At 38.3% G+C, this 17,381-nt stretch overlaps 1 protein-coding gene across 1 annotated transcript in view; it reads left to right on the top strand.

Moving 5' to 3' along the window:
* Positions 1 to 17,381, top strand: part of bmpr1bb (bone morphogenetic protein receptor, type IBb) — a 113,971-nt gene that overhangs the window by 57,964 nt on the left and 38,626 nt on the right. The window contains 1 exon segment of the mRNA XM_082158670.1: positions 9,092 to 9,251. Coding sequence (XP_082014796.1) covers positions 9,173 to 9,251 — 79 coding nt within the window. The 5' untranslated portion in view covers positions 9,092 to 9,172.

Raw genomic sequence — 17,381 nt, forward strand, 5'->3', positions numbered from 1 at the left:
TTATTTGTGTAGCGCTTTTCACAATACACAACAGAAAGTGCATGAGTCCACATTACAATTCAGAGTGATCCAGAGAGAACTGTCTAAGTTATGCATTTCAGAAATATACATATACAAAATCACAGTTAGCTAAAAATGTATTAATTTAATTCAATTCAGTGTCACATGATCCTTCAGAAGTCATTATAATGTGCTGATTAATGCTCATGAAACATTTATGATTAGCAATGTTGAAAACAGTTGTACTGTAAATAAGACATTTCAAAAAAAGAAATCTTTTGTTACATTATGCATGTCTTTACTGTCACTTTTGATCAATTTAAGGCGAGACACTACAGGTGAATAGGGTAACATTTTTAACTATGCTAACTATCACCATGAAACTTTCCCAGTTGATTACCTACATTAAGATGAGAAAAAAATGTATTACAAGTTTTCTGTAATTTAATGTTTAAACATGCAAATTAGGCAATATCTAATTGAATATGTGCTAATTTGCATATATTTTAAAAAACGAAATTTTTGTATTGGATAAAGCCAGGTTAAAAATTATTGTTTCATTGTGTTCACATATTAGATGGGAAAAAAATTACAGAGGGATTTATGGATATCTACTTTTGTTATCCTGTAAATCAGAATATACTGTCAATAGCCTTAAAAAAATGATTTTCGCCATGTTTTTTTTGGAATAAAATGTTATATAAATCAGGCTAGGAATAATATATTTACAAATCCCTCTGTAAATGTCTTCATAATATAACTAGGTACAAGACTGGAAAGTTTGGTGTATATAGGTGCTACTGAAGTGGAGATTTCAGACTTGGAGAATGAGAGAAAAGTCATTTTGAGAAAACGGGCTCTATAAGGATTTATCATCAGCCAATGAGATTGCGCATTCAGCTCTTTTACTTTCACGATTGGTTGCTGATAAAAAGGAAATGACCATATTTGGATCCGACAGCATTGTACAGGAGAGAGAGAGCTATCCAGCGGTGTATGTGATGACAGGGAGCAGACAGAGATCGCGGAGCAGCGGGAGGATTCAGAACGCCAACTTTTGTTGAATTTATGAGAAATCTACAGACGCAAACAGACAAAGTGTAGGAAAATAAAGACCTAAATGTGTATTTCAGACTTTTTTTCACCACAAGTCTGAAAGAAGACATGCTATTGAAGACAAATATCCCCAAATCTCAAAATTGACCAGTAAAAAAAAAACGATGTTTTTGCCTGCCGTGTCTCGCCTTAATATGTCCTTGCCGAATGAAAGAGTACATTTTTTCAACAAAAAAACACCTTTTTAATGGTAGTACAAGTGTGCAAATATCAGTCATAATTTAAAGCACGAGTGAACATTCACAGTTTCATTGTGTAAAAAAAGTATAATACTCAGATATTGTCCTTTGCAAAGTCCTTTAGCTGTTATATGTCTGTTTTAGATGCTAAATGGAAAATCTTGGACTGTTTTGATTCATAAAAATATGCGTAGAAGCTTGAAGAAATAGAAGTCAGCCGTTGCTGTAATAAATCAATTCCCACATTGTTTTTCTCTTCTAAACTTCCTCCAAATAGTTTTGCCCTTTTGTTAAACCCCTTGCAGCGGCACATTGGCATCAGCGGGTTTTAAAATGCTCTAAAAAGCTCTTTCTAGAAGAGTGATTACGCCTCTTTACCCAGCGTCCCCCGCATGATTCTTGCTGTGACGCTTTCTTAGTCCTCTTGAGGAGTTTTGTTTTGCTTACCCAGCATTCCCGGTGAGTGACTTCAAAGCCTCGCTGATTGTCTCATTCTCTGTGACGGTGCATTGTGCTGGATTTGCATATTCATGAGGATCATCTTTCTCTCGCTCACCAATGGCTCACGGTTGGGATGCTGGGAGCTTGAAAGCAGGACAACATGAAGCCTGGAGAAGCTCTCAGGAATTAGAACAATTAAACGCTCAGGGTCTGTCTTTAGTGAGGGAAGCTGAAATGCTTTAGAGTTTGGGTTTAAGGCAAAACTTTGTACATTGTTTTTTCATGCACTGGTCGATTTTGAGATTTTTTTCGAGACCGTTTGGCATTTCATACTGTGTTGTTTCAGACTAGTTGAAGAAAACGTCCAAACTACACTTTTAAGTGTTTATTTTATTGCACTTTATCTGTTTGCGTCTGTAGATTTCAATGATAATACATATCTTTAAAGAGTATTTTCTTCACCTCAGTGTCAAGTTTTTTTTCTTCCTATCTATTCTGAAGATTTTTACTGAGGGGTTCGTTCATATAGTGTAATTCTCCTGATTCATATACCGGTAGTTTTTGTTATTTTTGTATGTATTTTATTCTGTCTGTTTACAGTTTTTTTCTGATTTATGGAGTGATAAAAATATACATCCAAAACAGGGTTATTATAGTTAACTGAAACTAAAACTAAAGCCATAAATAACAGTGTTTGTTGCATGAAATAAAATAAATGTTATTGAAATTAAATTAAATATAAACACAGACACACACACACACACATATATATGTGTATATATGTGTGTGTTTATATTTTATATTTATATATAAACAAGCAACAGTACTTTAACTGTAACTGAGATTAATAAAAAAAATTATATACAAATAAAAATGAATTTAAAATATTAATAGAATCTATAATCAGATCTCAGTGATCCACTCCCCTCTGTAAAACAAAGAATTTTGAGTGAATTTTTTATTACATAATGCCTCATTTGCATATTCAAACATAACATTTCAGAAAACTTGCAATTGCTTGCAATACTTAATGTAATCAAACAACTGTGAAAGTATATGTTGAGATCTATCTTTTACCTAGTTTCCCTTAAGATAGTGTATAAGCGTCAGGATTCAGATAACCAGACGTTAGCATTGTTGTGTCTGGTGTTGAGAGCTGAAGGATGATCCGCGGATGCCGATGGTCTGATGGATCGTGATCCGATTGGGTTTTCCACCTGTCGACTCGTAGGAAGAGGAATGTCTCTCCCAGATCCCGTGACTGAACTCTCAACGGCCTCTCAGAACGAGCGACAGAAAATCCCCTGTTGAAATTTCACAGTGGCAGGGGTCATTCCCTCGGCTTTTGTAATTCAAGAGTCCGTGCCTTCGCCACCGCCGGTGCCCGCGCTCTTTGTTCTTCACTTGAGTTGTGAATTTTGCGGTTGTCTCAGAGATTTTCCAGCAGTGTGTGAGCGACAGAGACGTCTGGCTGTAAATCCACGGCTTTTTCTCATGCAAGGAAACGTTAACTGGACCTTTAGTGTGTTTGTTGTTGGTTCGTTTTAGTTTTAGTTTGAACTTTATTGTCATTGCATGGTACACAACGAAATTTGATATCTCTCATAGAAAACAAACTATTCATCCATATTACCCACATATACTAACACACATAAAAACAATAAGTTAAAACAATAAAAATTTCTTAAAGTGTCTTGTGCATGTTATTGCAACAATATGGCATACATGTCAGTTCAAAATGATTGAAGCAGCTGTGGGGGGATATGGAATATAATATAGAGGAATTTAACAGCAATAATACTACATAAATGGATAGTGCACTCAAAAATAATGTCATTTACTTTATTATCCAGACTTCTGAACCATATAAAGTCATTTAAATATGTGCATCAAGGCATTTGACTTCAGGAGAGCTTTGCATGTACTGTATATACACTACCAACAAAAGTTTTGTTTTGAAAGAAATTAGTCATTTTGTTTGGCTCGGATGCGTTAAAATGATGAAAAGTGACGGTAAAGACAGTTCCTAGAAATACTGGACTTTCTCTATTCGTCAAAGAATTCTGAAAAATAAAATGTATCACGGTTTCCACAAAAATATGAACTGTTTTCAACATTGATAAACGTTTCTCAAGCAGCAAATCATCATATTAGAGTGATTTGTGAAGGATCATGTGACACTGAAGACTGGAGTAATGATGCTGAAAATTCAGCTTTGCATCACAGGAATAAATTACACTTTACTAGATATTCACATAGAAAACATTGTAATAATATTTCACTATTTTTACTGCATTTTTTATCAAATAAATGCATCTTTGCTGAGCAGAAGAGACTCTTTCAATAACATAAAACACCTCACCGCCCTTAAACTTGTACAGTTGCATTTATTCATCTTGCATGCGCTTTCTCCCAAAGCATCTTACAAATGAGGAAGAACTCGAGGAGAACACGCTAGAATAGAGGTGACATCTCTATACTGTATTCTGGTGCTGAACTGAATGGAAAACACAGTTTCTCCACTGAAAGAAAGAATCAAGTTTGGAACAACATGAGGGAGAGAAAGTTTGGGTGAACCTTATTATCTTATATGATATTTATTTGTAATTTTTGTATTTTGAATGTAGACAGAAGTGCTCTGTTCGGTTACACTTTATGTCGATAGTCCACTTTAGACATTCTACTCACTATGAGTAAGTTTGCAGCTACATGTCCATACACTGTCATTAGAGTATTAGTAGACTGTCTGCTTAATATAATAATAATATCTGCTAACACTTTATTTTAATGCTCCTCAACAGATATTCTTCTGACTATAAGTAACTTGGCAACTACATGTCAACTTATTCTTCTAAGCCGAACCCTGACACCTAACCATAACCTAACAGTCTACTACAGTCTTACTAATACTCTAATGAGAGTTAGTTGACATGTAGTTGCAAAGTTACTCATAGTTAGTAGAATGTCTAAAGTGGAGTATGGAGATAGTGTAACCCTCTGTTGTTGATCCGGTTTCTTCACTGTTTCCTGCAGGATTGAGACGCTCATTATCCTGTGGTAGTGATTGATATTTCAGGGCTGGTTCTGGGAGGAGTGTGTGTGTGTGTGTGTGTGTGTGTGTTGTGGAATCGGATCTCGCGGCCCCTCGCTTCCCTCGGACGGCCCATTTTTCACCAGGGCTCGAGCGGCCTCACGCTGGGCGTTTGATGGAGCTCGCAGCGAGTGTGTGTGAGTGTGTGTGAGCGGGCCTGACCTACTCACAGCTCCGATCGCATGTAATCACAGCAAACGAGCGCTGACAGCATTAACACATCACTGCCGCCCCACTGAACTCCCAGCAGCCTCTCTGCTGTTCCTGCTTCACTTTCTTTTTGTTTTCAGCTCATCCACAAACATTCATTCACACACACACACTCACACACACACACACACACACACACACACACACACACACACACACACACACACACACACACACACACACACACACACACACACACACACACACACCCACTCACTCACTCACTCACACACACACACACACACACACACACACACACACACACACACACACACACACACACACACACACACTCTCTCTCTCTCTCTCTCTCTCTCACACACACACACACACACACACACACACACACACACACACACACACACACACACACACACACACACACACACACACACACACACACACACACACACACACACACACACACACACTCTCACTCTCACACACACTGTGTGTGTGTGTGTGTGTTTGTGTGTGTGTGTGCTTAATTATTAGGCAAGTCCATATTCTGATCATATTTTTTTCCATTTTAACAATTCCAAACCACATAAATCTTAATAACTACTATTCATGTAATTATTTATAAGTGACAGGAAACATTTTAGTTTAGTGCCCAATTCTCACTATGAACAAGTTGCTTATTAGCATGAATATTACTATTATATTGGCTGTTTATTAGTACTTATAAAGCACTTATTAATGCCTTATTCTACATGACCATATTCTACATCCCTTAATCACCCAATACTTAAACTTAACAACTACTTGAGGTAAAAGTCATAGGTAATAGTTAGTGAGAAATGGACCCTAAACTAAAGTGTGACGGTGATATATGTAATTGTTAACGAGTTTTCACTTCCAGCCCTCGTTAACAATTATATATCACTTATAAATGATTGTATACTAAATTAATAGTAGTAATTAAGATTGATGTGATTTGGAATTGGTCACATGTGCTTGGAAATAGTTTTTGGGAATATTGACTTGCCTAATAATTATGCATGCACTGTATTGATATCCAATATTGATTTCATATTCAAGTGGCTCGTCTGAAAAGTGTCCTGCATCGTCTGGTTTGTAGATGTGGCTCTGGTTCTCTGGGTTCTCTGGGTTCTCTGGATCTCTGGGTTCTCTGGGTTCTCTGGATCTCTGGGTTCTCTGGGATCTCTGGGATCTCTGGGATTTCTGGGTTCTCTGGGTTCTCTGGGATTTCTGGGTTCTCTGGTTCTCTGGGTTCTCTGGATCTCTGGGATCTCTGGTTCTCTGGGTTCTCTGGTTCTCTGGGTTCTCTGGTTCTCTGGTTCTCTGGGATCTCTGGGATTTTCCACCTGTTTTCTGGCCCTGCAGGGGAAAACGATGCATCTGATCTGCTGAACATGTGAAGTTCCTCTAACATGCTAGTTCCAGCTCTCCCAGTAACGGCGCTAACTCTTCCTCCGCTTCAGTTGTAGTGTTGGTTTGGGTGAGATCAGGGCGAGAGGAGGCGTGCCGTGGCCCGAGGTGAGAGTCCCACATCACCTGACGTATCAATGGCTTTTCTCATGCACTGTTGTGTTTTCACTGGATGCTTTGTGTTCTTTATCCCACACATAATGAGCTGTCAATCAAGCACTCGCACCCTGAAGGGGAAGTGAGGAAATGCTTAACCAACCCCTAGTTTTACAGCCCTCTGAGTGAGAATACATGGAGTGAAATTTGCTTTCATGTTTTTGATGTCAAACTACCTGGAGGACTTTTCCATGAACTGTTAGTTCAGTGTTGATAACTATAGTTGTTTAAAGGATTAGTTCAGTTCAGTATTAAAATGTCCTGATAATTTACTCTCCTCCACGTCATCCAAGACGTTCATGTCTTTCTTTCTTCAGTGGAAAAGAAATGAAGGTTTGAGGAAAACATTCCAGGGTTTTCCTCCATATAGTGTCTTCAATGGGGTCCAACGGGTTGAAGGTCCAGATGTGAGTTTCAGTGCAGCTTCAAAGTCTCGACACGATCCAGCCGAGGAATAAGAGTCTTATCTAGACAAACCAGCCGACATTTTATAACAAAATTACACATTTATATAGTTTTTAACCACAAATGCTGGTCTTCACTAGCTGTGATGCGACACACATTACGTAATCACGCTGAAAGGTCACACGTAGGCGGAAGAACAGACCTAGTGTTTACGAAGCGAACGTGCAAAGACTGAGTCAAACGCCATTTAAAAAAAAAAAAAGGTAAAACGATGTCAGACGATTTTGAAGTTGGAGGAGAAAATAAGATGTTTAAGTTTTTTGCCCTATCCTACATTTTCCGCGTGACCTTTCCTACATGATTACTAGTCCAGTCATTTTATGAAAAAAGGTTGAACAAATTGCAACAGAAGCAAACTCAACTGGTTTTGTATCCTCAATATGACCTGAGTAAAAAAAAAAAAAAAAAGTCCTTTCACTTTTTATTTTACTTACCTTTTGTCTTCTGCATTCTCCTTACCATTGTCTCCTGTTCTTCCCTCAGACTCGTCCCCCAGAAACAGTCCCACGGACCCCCAGACCCAAACCCAGTCTCTTAAAAATGAATAAAGGCTGGTTTCTAAAGTACCTCTTCCTGCCTCTATGTAGTAATGCTCATGGGTAGCCTAAACGGGTTCCATTCAGACCTTAACTTGAAGTATTTTACTGTTATGTGTCAACAAGATTCAATAAGACATGTTCACCTGGCTAGACCCAATGTTTAGATCTGTTGTGGTATTTATGCAAATTAGCACATACGAAATTACGTTTGTCCATGTTAACAAACAATTAAAAAAAACTTGTAATATATTTTTTGTTTGTCTTGATGTAAGTAATCAACTCAGTAATTTGCATGGTGATATCTAAAGGTTAAAAATTTTACCCTTTTCACGTAAGAAAAATTTATATGAATAGGCGTATGAATAGGCGTATGAATTGGCGTATGAATAGGCGTATGAATTGGCGTATGAATAGGCGTATGAATTGGCGTATGAATAGGCGTATGAATAGGCGTATGAATAGGCGTATGAATAGGCGTATGAATAGGCTATATTCGGGTGTTTTTCGAAACTTTCCCCTAATGGGATTCTTCTGGACTTTTTTTTTTTCCCTTACTCAGGACATATTGAGGATACAAAATCAGTTGAGTTTGCTTCTGTTGCAATTTGTTCAAGGTTGACCCCCATCTTGGCTTAAAATGACTGGACTATACGTAATGTGTGTCGCATCACAGCTAGTGAAGACCAGCATTTGTGGTTAAAAAGTATCTAAATGTGTAATTTTGTTATAAAATGTCGGCTGGTTTGTCTAGATGAGACTCTTATTCCTCGGCTGGATCGTGAAGAGACTTTGAAGCTGCACTGAAACTCACATCTGGACCTTCAACCCTTTGGACCCCATTGAAGACACTATATGGAGGAAAACCCTGGAATGTTTTCCTCAAAAACCTTCATTTCTTTTCCACTGAAGAAAGAAAAGACATGACCATCTTGGATGACGTGGAGGAGAAGAAATTATCAGGAAATTTTAATTCTGAAGTGAACTACTCCTTAATGATGTGATCAAAGTAAACCTCAAATATTAGGCTTCAGTTTCCAAACAAATGCACAATAAAAAACAAAAATCTGTTGCTTTTACATCTATTTATTTAGACACCTTGTCTCATTTTGTAAATGTTGGATTACCTTTTATATGTCTGGAGAAAATGTAATTAAAAAAAACTTGGTTTGAGTTAACATCTTCCCAGAACGCGCTAACACTCGATCATTAGTGTCAGAGAGTTTTGCACGGGCGATTATTTTCCTGAAGTGAATTCTAGATAATAAACTGTTGCTGTAGGAGTTAATGCGCTGTGGTCACGTGACCCGCCGAGTGCTGGGGGCTGTTTTTGGGGGTCGACCTCCTTTCATCAGCCCTCCCTCTCTCCTGTGTGTGTGTGTGTGTGTGAGGGTCCCGGTCGAGATCAACTTCTGCTTTTATTGTCTCTCCACAAGGTGTCTGGAGTGAAGGGGCCGTCCCAAACACAGCGAGAGTAACACCCTCTTTCTCTCTGTGCGTCGCAGGCCGACCGTCAGTGTGGAGTAACTGTGGAGGGAGGAGTGTGTGTGAGTGTATGTTTCCATGCCCTGGTCGCGCGGGCTGGGATGGAGCGACAGGTTGGGACTGGGAGACGCTGGACGCCACTACTGGTTCTGCTGGGAATGATGCACTCGTACGCTCAGGGTGAGTCTCAGTGTGTTTTCTGTGTTCTGCTGTTCACCATTGGTCCGGGACTGACACACCGATCGAGGCACGACATGTTTCATGTTTAGAATATGTGTGACCCTGGACCACACAACCAGTCTCGAGTCGCACTGGTATATCTGTGGCAATAGCCAACAATACATTGTACGGGTCAAAATTATCCATTTTTCTTTTAGGCCAAAAAGCTTTAGCAAATTAAGTAAAGATCATGTTCCATGAAGATATTTTGTAAATTTCCTACTGTAAATATATAAAACATGTATTTGTGTGAGTGAATGCTGCACAATCGCCAACATAAATGCACAACTTTAAAGGAGATTTTCTCAATGTTTCGATTTTTTTGCACCCTCAGATTCCAGATTTTCATATAGTTGTATCTCGACCAAATATTGTCCTATCCTAACAAACCATACATCAATGGAAAGATTATTTATGCAGCTTATTTATTTGCAACATTTCAAAAAATGTACCCATGTGACTGGTTTTGTGGTCCAGCGTCACATTTGTCGGAATACCGCCTTCACATTCTCGTTGGCCATCAGATGTTCTCTATTTTATTAAGTTAGAAAAGATATGATTTTCCCTCGAGAAGTGTTCAGATAAGTTGTGGAAGTTGTGGAGTGCAGTTTCAGTATATTAAAGAGTGATTTCTTAACCAGTCCTATTTAGGACAGTTGGGCCTGATGGGTAAGGAGGAAGATTTGGTTTTTCTGATGGTTGTTTTACAAATGTCATAAACAGCTTGACTTCTTATTTTGACTGTGGTTTGTTTGTTAAAGATGTGTTTTTTGTTGTTGTCGTTTATTAATATTGGTACACAATGTCTTTATCTATGCTTTTTGTCACTGTTTAAACTCTTATTTGTGTTTATAATCAATGAAAAAAGAATATTTGTCGGATGGGCGCCAGAAATGCAGTGCCAGATACGCACCGGGGAGAACTATATAAAATACATTCTGAAGCATTGCTTGGTGATTGGTTGAGCTAAACTGGTATTATCTAATTGTGTAGTTAAATTTAACAGCTGACAGATATTCAACATAATTCATGTGTGAGACAGTCTAACAGAAGGACGGACAAAACCAGTCAAATATCAACTGAGTTCTGCTCATATTTTATTACCATTTTCTAAACTATAGTGAATAAACTGTGATACTGTGAGAAATGTTGAAGGTGTCTGAATAGTTTTTGGTTTGACTGTGTGTGTATGTGTGTGTGTGTGTGTGTGTGTGTATGTGTGTGTTTTAGGAATGCTCCTGCGGTGACAGATGAACATGTAAAGATACAAACAAGTTGTGTGTCAATTAGTAGGAGTATTCATGAATAATAATTATGAAAGAATCAGAAAAATACGGTTTTAGGGAGTTTCAAATTCATGTCAGGACTCTTAACGAATTGTGAACGATTCATTTTAAGAAGACATTTTTGTCTTTATAAGTTTTTGTTAAAATGTAAAAATGACTTTCAGAGTCTGTTTCATGTGTCGTTGGAGTTTTCGGTTGATATGTTAATGCGTGCAGTTTCTGATCAGCTGTCAAATCTCTGCCATGACAAATCAACTTTTAAAAGTCTGTCCATTAATATGCTGAATAATCATGATCATGAATTAAAAGAATAATAAAAATGCTGTTTGAAATAGTTTTAGGAAGTTTGCCACACAGCAGCACAGCAACTTCATGTTGAATATTTAATGTGGATGATTCATAAACTTTTATTAATGTGTAAAATTGACATTCAGATTCCATTTCTGATCATATTTAAAATATTCATGGCTAGCGATGCAACACATGTCTAAGATTTTTGTTAAAATGTTTTTGTGTGTGTTTTTGTATTTTTTTGGTAACTGAAAAGTTTCTGATCAGCTGTCAGATGTGGTGACAAATGAACTTTTAACAACATGTCGAATATGCTAGGCTGATGATCGAGCGCTTCATTGTGCTTTAACGTGTATAAAGTTTAGTGATGAAGCTGTGCAGAGCTTGACATGTGTGTGTGTGTGTGTGTGTGTGATGAGCTTGACGTGTGTGTGTCGCTGCTTCTGGGTTTTTGCTTGTCAGTGAGGCATTTAGCGAAGTCTGAGACGTGGAGAAGTGATCTACTGTCAAACACTTGTTAAACACGCAGTTGAGCGTCAGACTGTAAAATCAATTCCACTCTCACAGCCCACACACACTCACACACACACACACACACACACACACACGCACACACTCACACACACATTCACACACTCACCCACACTCAAACACACAGAGAGACACGCACACACAGGTACACACACCCACAGACACACGCACAGGCACACACACACACACACACACACACACACACACACACACACACACACACACACACGCGCGCACAGGCACACACACACGCGCGCGCACAGAGAGACACACGCACACACAGCTACACACACCCATAGACACGCACACTCACGCACAGGCACACACACACACACACAGACAGACACACACTCACACAGACAGACACACGCACTCACACACACACACACACACACACACACACACACACACACACACACACACACACTCACGCACACATACACTCACACACATACACTCACAGGCACACACTCACACATACACACACTCACTCACACTCAAACACACAGGCACAAAAACACACACACTCTCACTCACACAAATACTGATGAACAAACACTCACACACTAACACACACACGCGCACGCACAGGCACACACACAGGCACAAAAACACACTCTCACTCACACAAATAAAGATGAACAAACACTCACACACTGACACACACACTAACACAAACACACACTCACGCACACACATACATACACACTCACGCACACTCAAACACTAACACACTCTCACTCACACAAATACAGATGAACAAACACTCACACACTAACACTAACACAAACACTCACTCTCACACACACACACACACACACACACACACACACACACACTCGCCCTCACCTAAAATAATTGAAACCCGTGTGTGTCAGAAATATCCCGCAGCTGGTGTGTGTTCTCCAGGATTTACTGCTTCAGCTGCTGCCCGACACACACACACACACACACACACACACACACAGTGAACTTCACCAAGCTTCATGCATGTCGGTTGTTGTGTGTTTGTGTTGATTATGGTTTTGTTACGGTTATATTTATGGATTTAGCAGGCACTTTTAAAGCAACAAAAGCAATTTGTACCTGAGGCAACAATATTCATAACATACAGTGCCAGGTTTATTCGACAACTAGATTAGGAAACTAGATTGTTTTTTAAAGTTACTGAAGTCAACATGAAATCATCATGTACCCTGTGTATTTTCATACACATTCCTGGTTTTATTGTGGATGATTCATATTCACAAGTCAACGTTTTCTGTCTTTCAATCTGTAATTGTCATCAGTCTTATTTTTAGAGCTGATAACTTACCATCATAATTACCATATTTCGGTTGCCGTGTGCTTTCGTACATGCATTCTTTGTTACATTATAAATATCTTTACTGTCACTTTTGATCATTAATGCATCCTTGATGAATAAAACATTTTTTAAACATCTTTCTTTGACCTTTGAATGGTGGTGTATGACAGTTTCCACATTAATCTGAGAATAAATATCACCAGCACAGGGACTTTTGAGTGTTAATTAATGTTCTTTGTCTATTTTTAAATAAATACATAAAATGAATAGAAATATAACTTTTTAATCGCACTATACTATTTGTATTGATCTTAATGAAATAAGTCTGTTTATAATCAATATTTTTTTATTAATATTCCATCCAAATCACGTATAAAGAACAGCAAAAGATATTTAGCTGATTTTTTTTCACAAATATGAATCCGCACAACGGTTTTCAACACTGATAATAATCATAAATGTTTCTTGAGCATCAAATCTTCATATTATAATGATTTCTGAAGGATCATGCGACTCTGAAGACTGGAGTAATGATGCTGAAATTCAAAAATTCAGAAACCCTTCAAATTGCGCAAATTGAAATTGCGAATTGAAAATACGCACAATGGAAATACGTCAATTTCGCAAAAACTCCCGTTTATCGCAAAAAAGTTTTTACGCTCGCATGAGGTGGTTTTTCAGGCAATTCGAAAAAGGAATATTTCGCAAAACTGCAATGGAAACAGTTTTTGCGCATTTACAGTCGCCTGACTTAGAAGACGCGGTGTGTTTGAGGTCCATGTATAGCTGCGCAAATAATAATTATTTTATATTATTTTATTATAACATTTAATAGGCTATATTTAGAAGACGCTTTGATGCAAAAAAGGAACAAAGCTGAGTGTGGAGCGCGCACTGCATGGCACGGAGGCGCGGGCGCGAACACTTGCATTTTCCTATCAACAGTGGAAACAACTTAAAATACTCTATCATTTCTGGTCATACAGAAAATAATAATACATTATTCTCAACTACTTTTATTAGGGGTGTCCATGGTTAACCGATTAACCGTTAGAAATTGCGTAACCGAGTGAAACATTTTGCTCGGTTAAGTGGCGTCAATGGCGTGCATTGAATTTAGTTGTAATACATTTTTGCACCACCAGAGACCGCTAGAGCGCTCCCAGACATTTGTAATGTCCACAAGAAGTAGTCATGACCAGTTTTCTAATATGAAGCGGGCAAAGAAAGCGCGCGTCCGAGAGTGAAGGCTGTGTGCGAGCCAGAAACAAACATTGTATCCGCGCCACTGATCGCTCCAATAATATCTGTCTGCAGAGCCGCAGAGCCACAGCTTTACCCCAGCAGTTTCACCCCGCGCATGCGCAGTTTCATCACAACAGTTTTACCGTTACATTAACCCATACAATTTGTATTATGCATTTCCTAAACATGTACTTGCTAATCAAACACTTTATATGAACAAACTACTAATCTATAAAACACAATCGGTCTTCCGACCTTTTACTATTGTGTTGATATGCGCGCGAGAGAGAGCAATACAGCGCTCGTGTTGTTTGAAGGCGGTGAGAGTGCGCGCGGCCGGGGCTCTCTCTCTCTGTTTGTTCTTATGCGCCCTGTCCACTGATCTAAATAAATTAGTTGTTACGACGACTTATTTGTTCCCTCGTTTTAATAAATCGTGGACACGTTGAACTAATTCCCTCCCTCATTTTGATTTATTACAACGTGGCCAAAAACAGTTTGATACTATTAATTAGTGAATGCTATAAATACCTATTTTTGTGAATTGGTGAATATTCAGGTGAATTATTTTGTGGCCACGAATTAATAATAATTATTAAACTGTTTTTCTTACCTGTGAAGATAGCTCTTCAGTGAAGGCCGACTGTTCTCGTCGTACAGCTTTTTATTCCTTTTTTTTTTTAATTGGTGAATATTCAGGTGAATTGTTTCGTGGCCACAAATTAATAATACCTCAGCACGTTTTACAAATTTGAGTACAACGTGGTCACAATATAGTAAAACGAGGGAACAAATTAGTATAACCTGCTGAGGTATTATTAATTCGTGGCCACGAAACAATATTCACCGGAATATTCACCAATTCACAAAAATATAGGTCTTTTAAAATATATTTACATATTAATATAAACCAAAACTGCGCATGCGCGGGGTGAAACTGCTTGGGTGAAACTGTGGCTCTGCGGCTCTGCAGTCAGACCCTTCTCGATCGCAGCGGCAACGAGCACTTTGATCAGTTGATTTAAAAACAACACATTTCAGCGCTAGATCACCTCTTATTTAAATAACGAACGAAATGAATGCTCTGCTAGTTAACTGGAGATGTTTTGTTTATTTGTATTGGTACATTCGTGCCGTGAGATGTTTCAAAAGTGGTGGGGACAATATCGACCTTAGAAAATAGTGGTGGGGACATGTCCCACCCGCAAATTACGCCTATCTCGGGGTTGCGGCACGCACACTATGGTTAACCGAGTATTAACAGCTAAGGGCCTCGGTTAACGGTTAATGAAAAAATTGAAAACGTGCAGCCCTAACTTTTATTGGTGTAAACTCACAATAACAAGAAAACGTTGTGCTTTTGTAAAATAAAATAAAACAATCAGACGCACTTTCATGATCTCCATAAACTGGAGCGCGAGAACTGAAACAAAATATAGCCTATGTAGGCTAAAGCTTGAAATGTCCTCTTTAAAACGAACAAATTCGAATCGAAAGCTAATACCTTCTGATTATGTAATCTGTATGAAAGGTGCATTTCTCTCTGCTTAACAGCGGAGATGGAGATGTGATTTTAGCCGACACTTAGAAAAACAATAGTTTAATAATGGCTCTTCTCATTCAGCACTGCGGGAAAAATATCAATTCCAGGTTCTAATTTGGCCTTAGAAAACCAGTAAAATCGACATGTTTTCCATACTAATTTGTGAATATTTTAAATGTTTAATAAAGGGGCAAAAAGTCATAAACAAAAATCTGAAAATTCGTCGATATTTACTTTTTTGCGCAGCAGTTTGTGTAGCCAGTTCAAATTAAAATTTTGGTGTTCATCTTTGCGTTTTAAAAAGACAACAACCGTTCATTTTTCATTTTTCAATTACGGGTTACAAAAGGAAAAACGAATGGACACAAAAGTAGCCTACATGGATCGTTTGGACAGAATACGAGACAAAATTCTTTATTAAATTCATAAAAGAAGCAATAATTAGCCTTCTCGGAGCAGAAATGAGGGCGAAACACCCAGAAACTCCTTATATGTGTCGTTCGCAGTATAAGGGTCTTTCCCTGCCATTAATGTTTGGATAACACGCCACGTCTCCTTCCATTAATAATAATAATAATAATAATGTCTAATGCGGTGGCTGCATAGACAGTATAAGAAGGGTGGCTGTGATGTGGCGAGTTATGAAAAATTGAGTGTGAGGGATTTGTTCACTTCACACAAAAAGATCTTGGAATGAGATGGCTAACTATAGTAGCATTTAGTCCACTGTCTATAATAGCATAATTTAGAGATCACTTTCTTTTTTTTAACCGACTACCGACAACTTTGATCGGTTAACGTTGCTACGGTCAACCATCTGTCAAACGGTCATCGGTTAACATCCCTACTCAGAAACATGTCACATTATTAAAGTGAATGTGTAGTGAACACTATGTCACGTTGACTTGTGCATCTGTACATGCATTGATCTCCACCTGTGCAGGAGAGCATCTTTATACGGGTTCAGCCGTTTCTTCAGGGAGTTTCTGACATTTCTGTTTCTAAACCGCTCAGTGTACATGCCGGATTCAGCCGCTGTTGTGGTTTGTGTCTCTGAGTTTAAGACTCGTCTGTGCGTACGCATTCCTCAGGCTTTCTAAGATGTGGAAACGTCCAACACGTCCGTGTTTCACAGTAATCGTGTGTTTAAAGTGTTTCAGGCTCGGCAGACTGATAAGAGGGAGAACTGGTGCCTTCAGTGTTTTATGGCAAGGTCAGTGTGGAGATAACAACTCCAACACATCTGCGCTTATGAAGGACCTTCTTCTCATCTTCTCTTCTCTTCCTTGAGAAGTGTTATTATTCTGATGTCTGATAAATGAAACTGCGCTCCATCTCTTACATCTCATAAAACACACTTAAAGGGGCAGTGCACCCAAAAACTAAATTAAATTCTGACATCATTTACTCATCTTGTTGCAAACCTGTATGAGTTTCTTTCTCGTGTGGAATTTAAAAGAGGATGTGTGTGGAAACCCAACAGTTGTTGTTCCACGTTGACTTGCAGAGTATGACTAAAACAGTGGAAGTCTATGGGGACCAACTTTTGTTTAATAACCCACGTTCTTCAAAATATCTTATTTTATGTTCCACACAAGAAAGAAACTCGTACAGCATTATTGTTCCGACGCCATTGTTTTCAGCATAAACTCTCTTAATATTTGATGGATTGGTAACACGTTACAATAAGGTTCATTAGTTAATGTATTTACTAACATGAACTAACAATGAGCAATATTTTTTACAGTATTTATTAATCTTTGTTAATATTAGTTCATATAAATCCAGCTGTTCATTGTGTGTTCATGTTAGTCCACAGTGCATTAACTAATGTTAACAAATACAACCTTTGATTTTAATAATGTTTTAGTAAATGTTGAAATTAATAT

The sequence above is a fragment of the Leuciscus leuciscus genome, assembly GCF_965113295.1.
Source record: "Leuciscus leuciscus genome assembly, chromosome: 24".
NCBI lineage: Eukaryota > Metazoa > Chordata > Actinopteri > Cypriniformes > Leuciscidae > Leuciscus > Leuciscus leuciscus.